Source organism: Rhinolophus sinicus, linkage group LG10, assembly GCF_036562045.2.
Source record: "Rhinolophus sinicus isolate RSC01 linkage group LG10, ASM3656204v1, whole genome shotgun sequence".
Lineage (NCBI taxonomy): Eukaryota > Metazoa > Chordata > Mammalia > Chiroptera > Rhinolophidae > Rhinolophus > Rhinolophus sinicus.
In genome coordinates, this window is record NC_133759.1 from 50,637,559 (window position 1) to 50,659,282 (window position 21,724).

Sequence of the window (21,724 nt, forward strand, 5' to 3'; positions counted from 1 at the left end):
TAACAAATTACCCCCAAATTCAGCAGCTTGAAACAACACACATTTATCATCGCACAGTTTCTGTGGATCTGGAATCCAGGCACAGCTTACCTGGGTCCTCTGCTTCACAGTCTCTCACAAAGCTGCAATCAAGGTGTCAGCCCAGGGCTTGTCATCTCATCTGAAGGTCCGACTGGGAAGGGTCCACTTCTAAGCTCACTAAGTGGTTGTTGGCAGTTTCAGTTCTTCGTGGCTGTGTGAGTGAGGGTCTCAGTTCCTCATGAGTATTGGCTGGAAGCTGCCCTTAGTTCCTTACCACCTGGGCTTCTCCCACAGGGCAGATTGCTTCACCAAAGCATGCAACTGGAGAAGCCAATCAAGTCTTCTGACAAGATGGAAGTAACAGTCTTATATAACCTAATCAATGAAGTGTCATTGGCATCCCATTACTTTTGCCATATGCTATTGTCTAGAAGCAAATCACTAGGTTCAGCTTATACTCAAGGGGAGGAGATGACACAAGGACAAGAATTCCAAGAGGTAGGGATCACTGGGGCCATCTTAGAAGTCGGCCCACTTCTAAGAAGACCGTCCTGGAATACAGATGCGAAGACCAAGCCCAACAAAACACCTTTTTAAACATCTCAACATGAAACTAAGCCATGTGGTTTCCTAAGCATGTTGCTACAACCTCATGAAAACAAAACAAGGGAGAATGAGCACAGAGGACATTAAGTCTGAAGACACACAATCCCGTTCACATGTTCTAAGCAAAAACAATCTATACCAGAGAAAACTCCTGGGAGCACCTGCATTAGTCAGTCCCAACACAGAAGCCGTTCTGAACAATACAAGTGACTCATAAGAAGGGCTGCCCGTCTGAGCAAGTACATAATGCCACGAAATCTAGTTTGGTCTGGAAGCAAATATCTCTTGGAATTTTCATTTACTGTTGTAGCATGTTTTGAAAATACACGTAGTGTCACTGCATTGTTTCCTACCTTCTTCTGTGAGACCTGTGTCTACCGTAGCATTTTTGTCTACGTGGTACTTTTGAGATCCATGTCCACCATAGTGGCTAGGAACTGCTGTAAAAAATTTCAAACTTCGGCTGTCACCCGCATTTTTATCTAAGCTCTATCCAACCATATATTCTCGGATATATGAGCACCCCAACATTCAATGGCGGTGGCAGGCCAGAGAGGCTGCCTCTGAAGGACTTCAAATGATTTAATTTACTAAGTGCAAAATGCATACTCAGAAAACCTGGAACACTCTGACTAAATGAATTTAAATGTGGACAAAGATGATCTTAAACCTCAACATTCAAAACTGGCCTTCATATTTAACATTCTTTCCAGAAATATCCGTATGCTTTATTTTCTGCAAATTCCACCTCCAATTCAGCTATAAAAATATTTAGGTTCATTGTTTTGCTAATCGCCTATTCATTTTGCTCCTTTAGAGAGATGATATTTGATAAACACCTAAAACTTAAACAGCACTACACTTAAAAGGCCCTAAAACAATGACCATCTGTGGGAAAACAATTGTAAAGCACCTTAGAGTTGACATATGCTGCACACGGTTGGATCCTGAATACATGTTGAATAATAATGGAACATATGTGTGGTGAGCGGGGAAAAAAATCTAATGCAAAATTACAGTTCAAAGCTGATAAGCAGACAGGAAGGTTATAAAACAGATGACAAAGGGAATTTTGTTAAGGCTGTAGATCTTTTCCAGCCTGTGTAAATAACTTGATAACATATTTTAACTTGTAAAATACGGCTTTGGGGCAATAGAGTGAATGTCCTTACCTCTCTAAGATGTATGTTTTCCTTCTCTTTCTGGTCTAAAATCACTTCTAAGTGGCTGACTTGAGACTCAGCCTCTGCCATGCGCCGCGTCCGTTCGTTGTCGTCCTCCAGACTTTTGGACGGCAACCCTTTGCTTTGCAACATCTCCAGAAGCTTTTTAATCGACTCATCCCGCGCATTAAGGGTCTGTTTCTGCGTTTCGATTCTCAGCTCCATCTCCTCCAAGGTCTTCCTCAGGAGGAAGAGCTCCTTCGCCTGTCTGTCGTGCTCAGCTTGCAGCCGCCGGAAGTTCTCCTCCGTCAGCTCGATGGTGAAGTGCTCGGCTCCTCGGTTGCCACTCTCCTGCTGCAGAAGGTGGTTGAGGTCTCTCTGGGTGCGCAGTTCATCCTGAAGGGCCTGGATTGTCAACTGCAGGTGCTGTGATGAGAAAGACGAAGCAGGAGAGGAGAAAGAAGGGAAAACGTCAACAGAAATGCCAAGGGCTAGTGGCTGCTACCACACTATGAAGATGGGATGCTGATCATGAGGTCACAGGGCCAACCGTGAAGTCCTCCAGGGCGACTTCAGAAGCAAGGGGACAGGACATGGAGAGGGGGAATTAATTCAGAGATGCTTTCGGAATGTCTTAGGAGAAAAGAAATGTACACATACACAGAAACGATATATTAGTGTCAGTCACAAGGGAAATTATATATCTACAGAGTTTTAATATAGGACGTTGAAAGGGTTAGAGGGAAACTTTCACAAACACACCTTCTTTATGCCCACAATGCTCCAGACTCAGTATTCCTTGTTTCCTAAGGTATTCTTTATTCTACTATCCATTATTTTCCATGATAAATGCATGTTTGTTTAAAAATGAAAATAATAGCATCCATCACAAACAAGGACTTTGTTTTTACAAATAAAGCTGTGAACAGGTTTAGTAAACAGGATTACTGCATCTGCAAGCAAAAGGGAACATATGCAGACAGAGACAGACACGCTCAAACACATGAGAAGGGGAGGCTGTGCAGAGGAAAACAAATGAGCTGCAAAGAGTGGACAAACCTTGGTTCTTCTGGCATCCAGTAACTGAACAGCATAGGAAATGAAAAAAAAACGAAGCAAAAAATCAACACAAATAAAAGTCCAGTGCAAGCAAAGGATATTTAACAGAAAGAACTTAATCAACATAAAGTACCTTCACAGAGAAAAAAAGAAAAAGAAAAACAATTTCTTATTTCAGCAAAGACCCATAAGCTACACAGAATCCAAAGCATTGATGCTTGATATACATGCTTTAAAAAAAAAAAAAAAAAAAGTGTGAGGTTTATTCCACCTTTTGTTTTCCTAAATCTCCCTGATCCAGAGTTTTGGGTATATTACCAGGGAGGAAAGCATAATACTCCAGTAGCACCTACATTATGATTTCAGGTCACCATTTTAACCAAAATCACAGTGAAAGCACCTGAGAAACAAAAGAGTTATCAGTTATGAGAAAAGAAACCTTTGCATTAAAACAATTGGTGAATTCAGCAACACCTTTCCCACCAGGCCAACCCTCTGGGGTTTGTCAGAGCAGGGAGCCATAAGACTAACAGCATTTTTGTCCCAGGAGCAAACAGGAGGTTTCAAAAACAGCACTTATTCATTCAACCAACAATCACAGATTCCTGCCTGTGGACCAGACACAATGCTAAGTAGAGGAATCAAAATGGATGGATATAAGGTGCATCTTCTGCCGCAGGGAACTCACAGCATCGTAAGGGATGCATAATACCACGTCTAAGTTATATCAATATTGGAGCAGTCCACTTTTGGAATCTTTCTGAAGTCCTACATCTGACACCCAGAGGTGCTGAGATCTTTCTGAGTGTGTCGTGTATCCAGAAACAGGCACTGGGTGATGCATCATCTTGATATAACTCTTTATGGATCTCCACTTCATCTTTCCATTTCCATTGAAATTCTTAGAGTAGAGGGAACAAGTACTTCGTTTCTCATTCATGCTACAGTGAATCACAGAGTACTGACTAGGAGTAAGCAACTGGTATGTAGTTAACGATGGTCATTATGAATTATTATTACTTTTTTAAACTCTATTACGTTTTTGGGGGGGGAGGAAGGGGAACAGGACTTTATTGGGGAACAGTGTGCACTTCCAGGACTTTTTCCAAGTCAAGTTGTTGTCCTTTCAATCTTAGTTGTGGAGGGCGCAGCTCAGCTCCAGGTCCAGTTGCCATTGTTAGTTGCAGGGGGCATAGCCCACCATCGCTTGCAGGAGTCGAACCATCAACCTTGTGGGTGACAGGATGTGCTCCAACCAACTGAGTCATCTGGCGCTGGCGCACGTGGGAATCGAACCGGCAGCCTTCAGTGTTAGGAGCATGGCATTCCAAATGCCTGAGTCACCGGGCCGGCCCCATGAATTATTTTTTAAAAATAGAATTTATCCCTGGAAAGTGCGAAACTTGGTGATTTTAGTATATTCACAAAGTTGTGCAACCATCAACACAATAAATTTTAGAACATTTTCATCATCCCCCAAAGAAACTCTGTGCCCTTTAATAGTCACGCCCCATTCCCCTCCCTTTCCCAGGCCCTGGCAACCAACAAATTTACCCTCTTTCTCTATGTATTTGCCTGTTCTGGACATTTCACATCAATGGAATCAGGCAATAAGTGCTTCTTTCACTTAGCCTGTTTTCAAAATTCACTCATATTGTAGCAAGTATCAGTATTTCATTCATTTTATAGATGACTATTATCCCAATATAGGGACATACTACATTGCATTTATCCATTCGTCAATTGATTCATGCACAAATATTCACAGCAGCATTATTCACAGTAGCCAAAAAGTGGAAACAACCTATATGTCAATCAACTGATGAATGAGTAAATAAAATGTGGCCTATCCATAAATGGAATATTATTTAGCCATACAAAGCAATAAAGTACTAATACACACTGCAATATGGATGAATCTTGAAAACATTATGCCATGTAGACCACAGGTTATATGATTCCATTGATGTGAAATGTCCAGCATAAGCAGATCCATACACAGAAAATAAATTAATGATTGTCAGGGGGGTGGGCTGGGGAGAATGGAGGGTGATTACAAAAGGATACAGGGTTTGTTCCCGGGGTGATACTACGTTCTGGAATTATAGTGGTGATGGGTACACAACTGTGTGAATGCACTAAAACCAAAGAATTTTACACTAGATGGGTGAGTTGTATGGTACATGACTTACATCTCAACGCAGCTGTCACAAAGAACATGATGTGGGATTATATGTTAATATGACCTTCCTCCAGCAGCCCCTCCCCCTTCCCTAACCACATCAAAACAAAGTCCACATGAGTATCAACAACCTTCAGCCCAGTGATGTGGCTGCTGCCAAGCCTCTTGAAACAGAGAGTGTGACTATCTTCTAGTCACTTAAAGATTCTTGAAGATGGGAAATCTGTCCTTTGGAAATGGCTTGAATTTCTGAGACGATCCAAATTTATTTGGAGACAAACATGAGGAATCAGGATAATCAGATTGGAAATCATCCTTTCTGAGAGTGACCAAAAATAAGATTGGTTTTTTTATGTGGTTCCTAGACAGGCCAGAAGGGAATTCCAAAGAAAAAATACCCAAATTCTTTCAGCTGAGACAGCGACCACTGGACGCCAACTTTTGTAAGGAAGTTGCCCCTTTGGATGGGCAAGTTGCCTATCGCCCTGATCCTTTGTTTCCACACCTGCAAAATGGAAGTACTCCTAATGCCTGCCTCACAGGGCTCCTGTGAGAACCCTAAAGCATCAAGCGCCAGGTTTGAAAGCAAAGTGAGGAAGGAAGTTTGGTAGAAAGGAAGGGGAAAAAAAAAGAAGGAAGGAAAGTAGAAAAGAAGAATGAAAGGAGGGAGGGAGGGAGGGAAGGAAGGAAGGAAGGAAGGAAGGAAGGAAGGAAGGAAGGAAGGAAGGAAAGGAAGGAAGGGAAGGAAGGACGGGAAACTTGGTCCATTTATCAATTCAATATATATTTACCCAGTATGTTCCTCATACTCATGAAATATCAAAAAAAGCAAAGAAAGGAAAACAAATGGTCCATGCTCACAGTCCACGTGGACAAGCAAACTGATAGTAGTTATGACAGAAGTCATGGCCAGGCTGGACATTCAGAGAGGATATAACCCAGGCTAGAGACATGTGGGAAAACACCCCAAACCAAGAGCTACCACTGAGCTGCATCGTGAAGAGCAAATGAGAGTCAGCCCCGAGAAGAATGATAGAAAGAGAAGAACACGTGCAAACACCCAGAGGTGAAGACAGACCAGACCTATGAAAGAACAGTTAGAGCAAATATCTGGATAGTGTTTACCACACGCCACACATTGTTCTAAGCTTTTTCACTCATCACAAACACCCTGTGAGGAGGTAGCCACTGTTATGATCTCCATTTAATGGATGAGAAAACGGAGATGCAAAGTGGTTAAGTAACTTGCTGCAGGTCACCCAGCTAAGTCAGTGGCATAGCCAGATGTTCACCCAGGCATTCGAACCCCAGCATCCCTGCTCAAACCACAATACCATCTAGTTTCTCAACTGGCAGAAATACCTCAAGATGGCTGGGAAAAGAATGGGCAATGGGGGAGAAGAGCGCAGGAGTGGTGAGGACAGGTGGGCAATTGTGAGTTACAGCAACTCTCAAAATTAAAAATTAGCCACACTAACCAGTCTGTTCCTCATTCAAAGTTGTCATGATTGTACACTTATTAATTAGCAAAATCTATTTTCCAGGTAACCATTTTATTAGTCACTAAATGACTTCAGCATGACCAAATGCAATTGATAACCAAACTAAAATTTAATGTCCTAAAATTTCTCAAATCCACATCATTTAGTTTTCATTCTCTTTTTGTTTTTTTTTGTTTTTTTTGTAACTAAAGTTTATTGGGGTGACTCTTTTAAGATATTTAAAATTAAGCAGAAACCAATTTGTTCCTAAAATGGATTCTTGAGCAAAATGCATGCACCTTAATAGTCTTGATCATATATACTTTCTGCATCATATACTAGAGGATGGTGAGAGAATTTGAAGCTCTCTCTCTCTCTCTCTCTCTCTCTCTCTCTCTCCCCCTCCCCGTCCCTCTTTCCCTCCCTCTCACTCCTCCCTCAATGTTCTACTTTTAAGAGATTCAATTCAATCAAGTTCCAAAATTCATTTACCAAATAGCCATCTCTAGTTAGATATTTAACCCAGACAATTTCAATTCTAAAATATAAAAATAAGACTTTTAATAAATAATCCACTGAAAAGAATATCCTCTCTGTGTGTCAGTTTCCACATTTGTAAAAGAGGGAGAGTAATAATTCCTACAACATAGGGTTACTGTGAGATTTAAATGAATTAATACATATAGAGCTCTAGAAAATACCAAGTACAGAGTAAGCACTTAGTCAGGATAGGGTAGCATATGCTGCTGTGACAACAGCAACAAAAACCCACATTCTGAAAGATATAACCCACCTGACATGCTGAGGACACAGAATCAGAACTCTTAGAGCTCTAAAAGACCTTAAAGATTAGCTTGTTTACCTCATTTTACAAATAAGAAAATCAGATCACACAGGTTAAATGCCAGGCTCAAGAGTACACACACACTGCCAAAGCCAGAATTTCAGTTTCTGGGGTCCTGGACTCCATCCTGGTATATACCCCACTAAACCTAAGAGTAGAAAAAGGGGTGTCTCTCCACTTTAACAACTTAGAAAATGGCAGTGGTGTGTCTTTCAAGCAGGATGAGCAATAACCTACGAGGTATGATAAAAAATACGGTGAATGCTGCTGCCGAGAGCCATCCAATAGAAGGGCAGAGATCTTCAATACGGGAAGAGGTTCATCGAACCTTAGTAACAGTGTGACAAGTTTCAACTTGTTCGGTGCAGTCAGCCGGGTGTGAGCTACAGTTGGGAGGAGATGTGTGTTAAAGCATGCTGTAAATCATCCTCCATCATGACAACACTCCCTGTCACACATCGTTTCTGGTATATGGCAATTTCTGTCAAATAAAAAAAATTACGGTGTGTCCTCATCCACCTTATTCACCAGATCTGGCACCGTGCGCCGTCTGGCTCTTCCCCAAAGTCAAAATGATTCAGGACATCGAGGCAGCCATGACAGCGCAACTAAAGACACTCATGAAAGAGGACTTCCAGAACTGCTTCAGAAAGTGGCAAGAATGATGAGATAAGTGTGTTTGATGCAAGGGGGAGTATTTTGAGGGGGATTAATGGCAATGTGTCTTTTACTGTAATAATTTTTTTTTAATTTAAACATTCATCATATTGTTTGATCATACCTCATAAATCATTTCACTTACACATCATTGGGTCTTATCCAATAGTTAAATAGCATGGGACACTCCAAGGACAATTTATTGAGACCACCTTTCTAAGTCCTTAGAGTTAGACTCTTAGCTAATTAGAGTTAGCTATTAGAAGACAAGCTCACTAAAAACTAGCTCTGAAAGATCAGGGAACAGTACCAGTGAAATCTCTAGCAAAGCCAAAGCACCTTAGAGAAGGGTCAAAAATTAAGAAAAATGATGCACAATTTTCAATTTCCCCCATTCCCAGATATTCAGTTCCTTCAAATTGAAACACACACACACACACACACACACACACACACACACACACACCTTTCTCAACTGTGAAAGCACATTTCTTTTAAGGTAGTCACCCAAACCCCACTGGATCAATAATCAAAAGTATTCTTTTGAGCTTGTTATCTACATCAGGTACCTACCTACCAAGCAGCAACCTGCCAGGCCATATTCTAGGGCCATCTCTTTGGAATCTCCCAGTCATCACTGTGGTTTCAACTTCCCAAAGCCTCCACCACTACTGTGGCTTCCATTCCACTGCACATCTGGAGAGAGAAGCCCTTCCAATGGCCTCCTACATCGGGATAGGACATTACCAGGTGATCCAACCTCATGCCTGGGTGTCAGTCAAACTGCAGTCAACTTAACACTTGCGGCACAGGTGGAACAGGTGACAAAAGAGCGAATTTCCTTCGAGTACAAAAGTGAGTCCGTGGTTGGATGAATATTCAGAAAGCTTTTTGTTCCCCGCCCTGATTCTGGCATCACTCTCCAGTTTTCCTCAAGGAATCAAAGCTTAAAAGGCAAATTCCCTTCTTCAAAGCCTGCCACTGAAGACACCATGGAGGGAAGCAAAGCAAGCATGACAACGGGCATCCAGGCTATTCCTTGCAGTCACTCTGCTAGGAATACAAATAGAGTGCATCATACTTATCATACTGCTTAGCCTTCAACCCAGTTCTTTTTAACCTCCTCCCCTTACATATACACTTAATTGCATAATTTGAACTCTGATCTCGGTAGTAAAGACTAGCCCCATTTCCAGTCCACAGAAAAAAAGAAGTTTAAAATCATTGGCCCGGCCTTTAAACATAGGTAGACAAAATGGGAGCTAAAAAGATGAGGCTGACCAACTGATTCCAAGTCTCAGACGGTAGCGGAGGTCATACCAACTTCCCTTTCTGGTATTATGGCAGCCTACATTTTCTGGTAGGCCCTCCCAGGACACAACAGCCAGATAAAAGCAAACATATGTTTCAAAGCACTGTTGTGCTTACAAAAAAAATAATCTCCAAGAAAGAGAGACAAAGAAAGAAAGATTGAGAGACAGAAAGGGAGCTTCTCAAGGGCAGGTTCTGGGCCAAAATTGGATTATACCCCCAAAATTAGAATATAATACGTATTCAACAAATAGTGAGTGAAATATGGACAGAAAGATGTAAGGACCAAAAGTGAAATTGTCTCACCAGATGGTTGGCACAGGGGAACAATGTGAGGCAGAACGGGTTTCCATTCCTCTTTGCTTTGCTGTAGTTAGGTGTGGGGTGGGAGAACGGTGGGGAGGAGACTGTCCTTGACCTCAGTTTACTCTGTCCGGTTCTCTCACGTCTACAGCTCACTCTTCTGACAATATTGCCAGCACTATTCCCTTCACAAGAGGATAAATTGGGCGGGCTTAAGGGATTTGACTGCAATCACATTGCTAGCAGATACGGGCCAGTGTCTAAAATGGAGGTTTCCTCCAGCCAATTTTAAAGTCCCCCTGCTCTAAAAATACTATAGAACTTCACTTTGTACAACTCTTACAAGCTCCCATAGTCACTTAATTTTGAAAAAAGGAGAGCAATAAAAATACAAGAAACTAAGCCATACTTGAGTTTATATGAAAAGGGCGGGGGCGGGGGCGGGGTGGGGGGGAATATACTTTGCCTTAGCCAGAATTTAGAAGAGTGACTCCAATAGCTACTGGAGTCAGAATTAAACACAGATTTTTGAAAGTCTAAAACACAAAAAGGTAAATAGAATGAAAATATAATTGTGTGTGCATGTAGATTTTATACATATACATATATGTGTGTATATATATACATACACATATATATGTATATATGTGTATATATATATATATATATATATATACACACACACACACACACACACACACACACACATATATATGATGTGCATGGAACACACAATTATTTAAATAGGGACTAGCCAGATGTTTAGAATCTACTGTGTCTTATCCCAAACATGGAAAATATGAGTTCCTGGCAAATTTGAAAAAAAATCTGTGACCTTAAGCTCTTTTCCACACTAAGAAGAAAAAACAAAAAAATGATAAAGTTTTGTACTATAAAGCAGTTCAGGGTTTCATTGCTATGAAAACCGTCTCTGAGCTATATAAAAATATGAATTGGCTTATTCCCAAAAGTCTTGAACTTTTTTTAATAAATCCATACGCCTTCTCAAGCAAGGGCTTAACATAACTCTTTCAAAGAAAACAGAATTCTCTCTGCAGACAAGTTGGCTTGCTCTACTTCTTCTGTGACTTTATTTTCCTATTTATCATTTTCCAGTTTGTCTCTAATCAAATTTTAAGGGCAGGTTCTCTGATCCCTTTTTCCATAATCCTGTGTGCAGGATGTACAGCTCTCCTCATGGCTCCAAACCTGCATGTGTGTGAAAAGACAAACAGCAGACGTCGGCCAAAAACATGTGGCCCCGTGTGCTGTGGAAGAGTTGCTCTGCTGAGAAAGGTATAAAAAATTAATATTTAGACATATGGTCCTAGGCTCTCTCCTTTAAGATAGAATAAGTACACATAGATAAACAAGGAATATTGATAGGTGATTTTTAAAAGCACCAAAGCACCGGGACCCTGAGTTTCTCACACAGACAAGCTGTCAGTGGTAACTGTGGAACCCACTTTGGTTGATGTTATGGGACATTTTGCCAAGATTCATAACACCAAGAACAGTATACATGGGAAAGCCCTCTTGGCAGCTGCTTTCGTAAGCAAGGAGGGGTTCTGGTTTTCATTACAGACCAATACTATAAGGTGGCATAGTATTGGAATATTGGACTGAGCTGAGAGTTAAGAACTTAAGTTTTAATTCCAGCTTTGCTACTAACCAATTATATGATCTGGGGAAAATAACTAAACTTGTCTGGGCTTCCAAGAACAGTAGTGAAGAGTGGGGTTTTGAATCCTGGACCTATCTACGACAGTCTATGTCACCTTGGACAAATTACTTAAGTACCCTGAGCATCAAATTATTCATCCATAAACAGGAAATAATAATCATAACTAAGTTACAGGGTTCACACAAAGACCATATGAGATGTTCATCGAGTAGGTGAACAAGTTCACATAAAGCACAAAACATAGGACCTGGCACATAATGATGCTCAACAAATGTCCACCATTTTCATTACTGTTGAGACAGTGGTGGTGGCTAGAGGCCCAGAATTAAAATTTCTCTCCCATTTGAGCATGGAAACAAAGCCTAATGAACAGAAATTTTTGATCATCAAATAAATGCAATGGCGGGAGGCTAATACTAAGTGTTTCAGCATTTTTTAAATAAGGAAAAACAGCAAACAGTTGTTTTAAGACCAATTCAAAGAGGGATACAGTTGATTTCCCATTAACTGGTCTACAAATAACTCTATAAGAGGCTCTCCAGAATACCAACTATTTGGGTTTTGAAAGATAAGGTTCTTTCTCTACTAGTAGCCAGTACTATGTAAACAACTAAATGATAGTGGCAGCCTCTGCTGTCGACACTACTCAATCTGGTACAGGTAGAAAAAAAAAGAAAGAAAGAAAGTAAAGTAAAAGGTAATATTGATATTTTTAAAATGTGTTTATGAAAGCAACCCAAAACACGTAATAATAGAAATCATGGTTAAAATCAGAACTTTTCCATTATTAATAGTCACAGCCACAACTAGTTCTTAGAAAATAGCTCCTTTATTTGAATTCCTTAGAAAATATTTTTTAAAGTCTTTTACATATATATATATATATTGGGGTGACATTGTTTAGCAAAATTACATAGGTTTCAAGTGTACAATTCTATAATACCTCATCTATTATTGCATTGTGTGTTCACCACCCAGAGTCAGTTCTCCTTCTGTCATCGTATGTTTGACCCCCTTTTCCCTCTTTTACCACCTGTCCTCCCCCCGTTACCCTCTGGTAACCATTAAACTATTGTCTGTGTCTATGAGTTTTTGTTTGTTTCTTTGTCTTGTTCATTTGTTGCTTTCAGTTTTATAGCCCATAGTAGTTGAGTGAAGTCATATGGTTCTCAACATTTTCTGACTTATTTAGCTTAGCATAATAATCTCTGTTGTCATAAATAGCAGTATTTCATCTTTTCTTATGGCTGAGTAATATTCCATTGCATATATGTACCACATCTTTATCCAATCACCTATCGAAGGACACTTTGGTTGTTTCCATGTCTTGGTCACCGTGAATAATGCTGCCATGAACATAAGGTATATATATATCTTTACAGATAAATGTTTTCAGATTTTGGGGGTAGATACCCAGAAGAGGGATTTCTGGGTCGTACGGTAATTCTATTCTTAATTTTTTGAGGAACCTCCGTACTGTTTTCCATAGTGGCTGCACCAATCTGCATTTCCACCAATAGTGTATGAGGCTCCACAGCCTCTCCAACACTTGTCATTCCTTGTCTTGTTGATAACAACCATTCAAACAGGTGTGAGGTGGTATCTCATTGTGGTTTTGATTTGCATTTCCCTAAGAGCTAGTGAAGTTGAGCATTTTTTCATACATTTGTTGGTCATTTGTATGTCTTCTTGGGAGAAGTGTCTGTTCAAGTCCTCTGACCAATTTTTAATTGGATTGTTTGCTTTTCTGTTGTTGAGTTGAATAAGTTCTTTATATATTTTGGATATTAGGCCCTTATTGGAGGCGTTGTTTGCAAATATCTTCTCCCATTCAGTTGGTTGCCTCTTTATTTTGTTGACAGTTTCTTTTGCTGCGCAGAAGCTTTTTAGTTTGATATAGTCTCATTCATTTATTTTTGCTTTTATTTCCCTTGCCTTTGAGGTCAAATTCATAAAATCCTATCTGAATCCAAGGTCCATCAGTTTAGTACCTATGCTTTCTTCTATGCAACTTATTGTCTCAGGTTTTATGTTTAAGTCTTTTATCCATTTTGAGTTAATTTTGGTATATGGTGACAGATAGCAGTCTAATTTCATTCTTTTGCATGTGGCTTTCCAATTTTCCCAGCACCATTTATTGAAGAGGCTTTCTTTTCTCCATTGTCTGTTTTTGGCTCCTTCATTGAAAATTATCTGCCCATATACATGTGGGTTTATTTCTGGGTTCTCAAATCAATTCCATTGATCTGTGTGTCTGTTTTGCTGTCAGTACCATGCTGTTTTGATTATTGTCACTTTGTAGTATAAATTGAAGTGGGGAGTGTGATACCTTCAGGCTTGTTCTTTTTTCTTAGGATTGCTTTGGCTATTCATGATCTTTTGTGATTCCATACAAATCTGATGATTTTTTTTTTCTATTTCTTTAAAAATTGCCATTGGGATTTTTATGAGGATTATATTAAATCTACATATTACTTCGGGTAATATGACCATTTTAACTATGTTGATTCTTCCAATCCATCAACATGAAATATCTTTCCATTTCTTTGTGTCTTCTTCAATTTCTTTTAATAATGTCTTACAGTTTTCAGTATATAGGTCCTTCACATCTTTTGTCAAATTTTTTATTCTAGGTATTTTGTTCTTTTCGTTGCAATATTGCAAAAGAATTTTTTTTGTTTCTTTTTCTGAAATTTCATTGTTAGTATATAGGACTGCAATGGATTTTTGTACATTGACTTAGTATCCTGCACCTTTACTGTATTTGTTTATTGTTTCTAATAGTTTTTTGGTGGCATCTTTAGGGTTTTATGTAAAGAATCATGTCATCCTCAAAAAGTGACAATTTAACTTCTTCATTCCCAATTCGGATACCTTTTATTTCTTTCTCTTGCCTGATTGCTCTGTCTAGGACTTCCAATACTATGTTGAATAACCATGATGACAGGGGACATCCCTCTCTTGTTCCTGATTTTAAAGGAAAAGCTTTCAGTTTTTCACCATTAAGTATGATTTCAGCTGAAGATTTGTCATATATGGCCTGTATTATGTTGAGGTACTTTCCTTCTATACCCATTTTATTAAGTGTTTTAATCATAAATGGATGTTGTATCTTGTCAAATGCTTTTTCTGTATCTATTAATATAATCACATGATTTTTATCCTTTATTTTGTTTATGTGGTGTTTCACATTGATTGATTTGCATATGTTGAACCACCCTTGTACCCCTGGAATGCACCCCACTTGATTGTGATGTATAATCTTTTTAATGCATTCTTGCGTCTTTAAATAACATTTTTAAATCTTTATTGCAATTTCCTTCCATCATTTCCTCTTCTCTCTTCTGTCATTTCCATTTAACAAAACTGCTAGTTAGGTAAGAGGTTTTACCTAAACTAATATCATTTTGAATAGCTAGGTGACAAACATTTAACTACTAATTTTGCATGCTTTGAGCTACATGGATTCCTTATCCAAACTCTAGTCCTTGCCATTCAAAATTTTCATAAGTGGAGTTTTGTTTGTTGGTTTGTCTTTTACTAAGTCCTCTCCTTTTTGAGTAACTCCTCCTCTGGGAGGTGGGTATAAGTGACCTCCATTCTATTCAGAGTGTGGTCATTAGACCAGCAGCCTCAGCATCACCTGGGATCTTGTCAGAAAGAAAGAACCTCAGGTCCCACCTCAGATGGGCAGAACCTGAACCTGCATTTCAACAAGACCCCCAGGTAAACTGTAGACACACGTGAAGGTTTGAGAGGCACGTCTCTAGACTTAAAAAAAAAAAAAAAAAAGTTTCACTACAGATTCAATGCAATCCCTGTCTAAATACCAATAGCATTTTTCACAGAGCTAAAACAAATAATCCTAAAATTTGTATGGACTCACAAAAGATCTCAAAGAGTTAAAGCAATCTTGAGAAAAAAAGAACAAAGTCGGAGGTATCACACTCCCTGATTTCCAACTATATTCTACAAAGCTATAGTAATCAAAACATCATGGTACTGGCACAAAAACAGACAACACAGATCAATGGAACAGAATAGAGAGCCCAAAAATAAACCCATGCCTATATGGTCAATTAACCTACAACAAAGAAAGAAAGACTATACAACGGGGAAAAGATGATCTCTTTTAAAGATAGTGTTGGGAAAACTGGACAGAAAGATGCAAAAAAATGACCACTTTCTTACACCATATACAAAAATAAATTCAAAATGAATTAAAGACTTAAATGTAAGGCCTGAAACCACAAAACTCCTAGAAGAAAACATAGGCAGTAAACTCTTTGACATCGGTCTTAACAATACTTTTTTGGATATTCCTCCTCAGGCAAAGGCAAAAATAAACAGGACTACATCAAACTAAAACACTTTTGCACAACGAAGGACACCATCAACAAAACAAAAAGCAACCAACTGGATGGGACAACATATTCGTAAATGATCTATCTGATCAGGAGTTAATATCCAAAATATATTTAAAAACCTCATACAACTCAACATCAAAAAAACAAACAACCCAATTTAAAAAATGGACAGAGATCCTGAATAGATATTTCTCCAAAGAAGACATACAGATAGGCAATAGACACATGAAAAGATGTACAACATCACTAATCATTAGGGAAATGCAAATCAAAATCACAATGAGATACCACCTCACACCTAATGAGAATGGCTATTACAAAAGGACAACAAATAACAAGTACTGGCAATGATGTGGAGAAAAGGGAACCTTAGTGAGTGCACTGTTGTTGGGATTATAAACTCGTGCAGCCACTATATAAAACAGTATGGAGAGTCCTCAAAAAATTAAAAATAGAACTACCATACAACCATGCAATTCCACTTCTGGGTATTTATCCAAAGAAAATAAAACCACTAATACAAATATATATGCACCCCTATGTTCATTACAACATTATTTACAACAGCCAAGATATGAAAGCAACCTAGGTGTCCATTGGTAGATGAATGGCTAAAAAAGATGACTATATGTATATATATGTAATTATATATATACATATATGATATGTATATACATACATATATATGTATATGATATGTATATATATATGTAATTACATATATATATATGTAATGGAATATTGGAATATTACTCAGCCATTCCAAAGGAGGAAATCTTTCTATAAGCGACATCATAGATAGACCAGAAACAGTAAAGCATATTATGTTAAGTTAAATAAGTCACACAGAGAAAGACAAATACCATATGATTTCACTTATATGTGGAATCTAAAAATCAAAAGAAATGAACAAACAAAATGAAACAGAAACAAACGCATAGATACAGACAACAAACTGATGGTTGCCAGAGGGGGAGGAAGGGAGTAGGATGGGCAAAAAAGGGGAAGGGGATTAAGAAGTACATACTTAAAAAAAAAAAAAAAAAGAAGTACATACTTCCAGTTATGAAATAAGTCGTGGGGATATAATGTACAGCATAGGGAATATAGTCAATAATATCACAATAATTATACACGATGAAAGATGGTTACTAGACTTATTGTGGTGATCATTTTATAAGGTATTTACATGTTGAATCAGTATGTTATACACTTGAAACTAATATAATATTGTAAATCAACTATAATTAAACATTAATTTTTAAAAAGAATTTCAGCCTGTTTTAAGAAAGGATTACTTGGTAATTGAAAGGTGGGGAAAGAGAATGTCTTGAAAATAGTACTGTACTATAGTCCTATCTAAGGAGCAAACTGTATGTGATTAATAAAATCTGAGTAAACTATGAGTAGTACCCTTCAATACAAGACACTACTAGATAAAGTAGAGGGTCATTCATTCAACCATTATTAAGTTATATGTTATTTGACAGACGTGTGCAATGACGAGCAGGGAAAAGAAAAGGGGGAGAGCACACACGCGAGAAGGGCTAATTTATTTATTTAGCAATATCTAATCAATTTATTTAGCAATATGCAATAGCAAAAGACAAAGGCAATTGATAGAATATGCTAATGTCAGAAAGTAAAGGTGGTTAAGACTAAACTATATACATTGATAACAATGTCACGTCAAAGGAGTACACAATCACATAAGTTTAAGAGATCCAACACATGTTTAGTATTGATCAAAAATCACTTGGCTAAATACATGAATAACATCAGTAAGGAGTATCCAAAAGCAATAATAAGTTCTATAGGATAGTAATTATTACAGCAGATACCAAAAGCTCACCAAACCGGGGTGGGGAACAGCACTAGAAAAGTCATAAATCAAAACCTTGCCAGGTCCGTAGCTGAGAGAAACTCAGGCGTCTCCCACACCGCTGCTTACAAGTTCCCAAGAACGGTGCTGCTGTTGCCGTTGTTGTTGCTAGAAGTCAAGGCGTCTTCTGATGTTGTAAGCTACAAGCTGCATATAAGTTTTCAAGGTGTTAACAAGTTCTCAAGTATGTTGTTGCTGTTGCCATTGCTGTTGCTGTTGTCGTTGCTAGAAGCCAAGACATCTTCTGACTTGTACGCAAACTTGTATGACTTGTATGCAAGCTGCGTATAAGTTTTCAAGATGCTAACAAGTTTTCAAGAAGGCTAACCATGGGAAACAACACTGGAGAAGTCTGGAACCAGCCAGATCTCACCAGGTTCGCAGCTGAAAGTCAGGACATCCCCTGGTGTTGTAAGCTGCATGCTGCTAGAAGTCTTCAAAATGCTAGAATAATGAAGAATCACCAATGACAAATGACCAAATGACGAGAAAATAATAATTACATTGCCAACTGAGGTCTGTCTTATATATTTTCTCAGATGTACCTTAGAGCCAAGCTCCTTGCTCCTGCCTCCCCCTCCGGGAATGGCGAGTTCCGGGAGGGTCCGGCAATTACTGATATGAGTGCTGCCCATTCGACCGAAGGGCCAATTCATCTGGATAAGCAACAAGGCCTGGTGATGTGCCTGTCACGCCATCCTGATATAACTTAGCTACTTCTTCACTTCATCTGCTGATGTGGGCGAAACAGACAGAAAGCAACATCATCTCCTAGCCTCCCCTATTTGGGAGGATGAGACCAAAGGGGGAATTCTCTCAAGTCTTGATCACAGAATTCTTTTAGCCCTAACTGTCACCACACATGTGAGGGAACAGAAAGCAAACACAAAAGCGCTCATCAACCAATGAAGGCAAATTTGCCTCAACATCTTCCTACAACATGTATACTGTTTCCTCTCCAAGTCACAAAAGAAATCCTGACAGGTTAAATAGAAATAAATTATACACATATATATGTATATATATATGTGTATAATTTATTTCTATATAATTATATACAAAATACAATTATATATTAAAATTATATACAAAATATAATACATATATTATAACATATATTATAAATATTATACATTATCATATATGCTGTTTATTTTTAAAGGGTACATAATATCTGAATTTTAACTCTGTACTATTATTTAATGTTATCATTAGTTAAAAGACAGTCTGAGGGAGGCTTTAAAAAGTCATCTGAAATGTCAGTACTAGGCTTTCTATTCAACTGTTTTATTCATTTCTACTTTTAAACACCATTTCTGTATGCATGCCTGTGCTCTCAGTGGAATTTTAAGTGAGGAGTCTGAGATGAACCTCCTTTTACAAATTATAACTTGAAAAACATATACGGAAATGTAAATATATTGGTTCCTAAGTAGCCTAACCACTCAAACTCAAATTTTATTAATGAACTAGAATCACAGGTCTGTACCTTTATTTCTTTCTCTGTTGTGAAGAATGGATACCAATTGCTGTATTCACACAATGCTTATGGACTTTAATATTTTATTATATATTTTTAATATTTTATATATATTTTAATATTTTATATGTATATATGTATGTGTGTGTTTGTGTGTGTATATATATACATATATATGTGTATATATATATATACATACACATATATATATATAGAGAGAGAGAGAGAGAGAAACTAAATGAATATACCATAATCCACAAACAAAAATACGGCCAAGATACCATAGTAAGGGAAAGTAATACAAATAGATAAGAAAAAAATATATTGAAATGATAATTGCTGGGAGACAGCGGGATGGAGAACGACTACTAAAGAGTATGGGGCTTTTCGGGGAGGTGATGAAAATGACATAGTTTTAAAATTACATAGTTATGATGATTGTACAACTCTATCAATATACTAAAAATTACTCAATTGTCCTTTTTAAAGGTGAATTTTATGGTACATGAGTGATATCTCAAACCTATTAAAAATGATGGGAGGTAGGAGCATTATAGATACCTTCCTTTCTATTTCCCATTTTCATTCATGAACTACTTTTTCCAAGAATAATTTTTGAATGCCTACTGCTGAAGACTGAATGTTTCTGTCCTCCCAAAATTCAGATGTCGAAACCTCATCCTCGATGTGATGGTATTTGGAATTTGGGCCTTTAGGAGGTGATTAGATGAAGAGAGCCTTCATGAATGGGATTGGTGCCCTTACAAAAGAGGCCCCAAAGAGCTCCCCTGCCTCTTCCACAATGTGAGGACACAGTAAGAAAACAGAGGTCTGTGAACCAGGAAGTAGGTCCTCACTAGCTAACGAATCTGCCAGCACTTTGATTTTGGACTTCTCACGCTCCGGAACAGTGAGAAATAAATGCTTGTTCTTTATAAGCCTCCCAGGATATGGTATTTTTGTTATAGCAGTCTGAATAGACAAAGACACCTGCCATATACTCATCACCACTAGGTTAGTTAAGATTCTTCAGGTTACAAACAACAGAAACTGACTTGGCCTGTCTTAAGCCAAAGAAAGGCAATGTGTGGAAAAATACGAGAATCAAAGCAGCAACTGTGAAAACAAAACTCAGGAAAAGAAGGAAGTTGGACACAGCAGGAATCTCTGCGAGGAGTTTATGACTTCGTTTCAATGACTCCTTGCTCCAAACTGTAAATACTCAGGACAGAAGATGGAATTGTCCAGGCATGCGCCAGGTGTCCACCATGAATCAGTCAGTTGTGGCAGCTGACCCTGCCCATCTGGAGCTACTCCAAGGGAAGGAGATTGGTTTCAAGGTGGGCAGAGACCCCAAGAAGAAGCTGCTACAATTGCTGTTATAATCAAAGATTATTTTTAAAATCAAATTATGAATAATAGTGCCGTGGTTATGTTTACCCAGGGGAAGGAATTCTAAAGGGCAATATACACAAGAGTCCAGTGATCTTCATCTGGAGACATAACTATGCCAGTTCAAGCTTCAGACCTCCAGCACAGACACAGTGAGTGAAGAGGCTGGAAAACTTAAAGAGAATCATAGACTTCCAGGAGGAAATAAAGGAATAATTAATTTGACAGTGAAAGTCCTAAAGATGTGATTGAGAACAATCACCTCCACTTATAACCCTGTCTTTGACGCCAAACACCCGTGGGCCAAGCAGCAGCTTGGTCATTCACTAGCTGTGCGGTCAGTCTGATCACTCACTAGAATCCGGGCCGCAGGCTGAGGTGGGCTGTGTGAAACTAGCAGGTTGCTTCTATTCTCTAGATCTGTTTCCAGCTCTTTTAAAAGCTTCTAATAAAACAAACATCTCACAAGACTGTGATAAGGTTAAACAGATAACACATCGCAGACAGTAAGCAAGTCCAACTCCCGCCCACAGGAAACCATCTTTTTAAAAAGCCATTGTTATTATTAATATACAAACCTTCCCAAAACGCAATGGAAAGAAATGAAAGTAGAGTGGGGAAAAAAATGTGAAATTAAGTTTGGCTGTGTCATATACAAATAAAACCTTTAACCCAGAGGAACTTTTGGGCTTGGCCACATTAGATGCTAACCTTTAAATAGCATATAAAATACTTTGAAAGAATAGCCCTGGTTTTTGTTGCAAGCTGGTATACGCATTTCACAGAGAAAGCAAATATTTAACAACAAAATCACTGGACATTAGTGATGAGAGGGATCAAAAGGACAATCATCTTTGCTTCTTTTTATAAAGAGATAAACTGAAGCCCAAAGAGGTGGACCATTCCTCACCCGAAGTCACAGCAGAGATGACAGTCCTGTTAGTTATAAAGCCCAGGCACCAAACTTGCAGGGCACTCTTTTGTCCAGGTCTTTCCCTTCTATCCCCACGCACCAGTCCTATTTGGTCACTGAACTGCAGGAGGATCGCGTTACCACATAATAGTGTCAGGGCATGTGCAACAGCTGCCACGAGCCAGATTTCCACACTGGAGTCAAACATCTTTGGCCCAGACACATCCCTTCCACCAAATACCACTGATGGTACAGCTGCCATAACCACACTCCATATGCCAGTGGCTCCAAGACTTCAGGAGCTGGAACAGATGCTTAATTCCAACCAGCATGAAGAACTTTTCTCTCAGGAAAGACTTCTTAAAGAACACCTTTAGGG

The 21,724-nt window shown here is 38.6% G+C and overlaps 1 protein-coding gene across 16 annotated transcripts in view; it reads right to left on the reverse strand.

The window, feature by feature from the left end:
- Positions 1-21,724, reverse strand: part of ERC2 (ELKS/RAB6-interacting/CAST family member 2) — a 918,423-nt gene that overhangs the window by 741,416 nt on the left and 155,283 nt on the right. For 11 of the 16 annotated variants that reach the window (XR_012489712.1, XR_012489713.1, XM_074313131.1 and 8 more), the window contains 2 exons: positions 2,850-2,873; positions 1,800-2,216 (listed from right to left, as the gene is read on the reverse strand). Coding sequence is in view for 14 of the 16 variants with exons in the window: in XM_074313131.1 (XP_074169232.1) it covers positions 1,800-2,216; positions 2,850-2,873 (441 nt within the window). In the remaining 2 variants the exon portion in view is untranslated. The remainder of the gene's footprint in view (positions 1-1,799; positions 2,217-2,849; positions 2,874-21,724) is intronic. The other 5 variants (XM_074313132.1, XM_074313136.1, XM_074313134.1 and 2 more) reach the window with 1 other exon arrangement.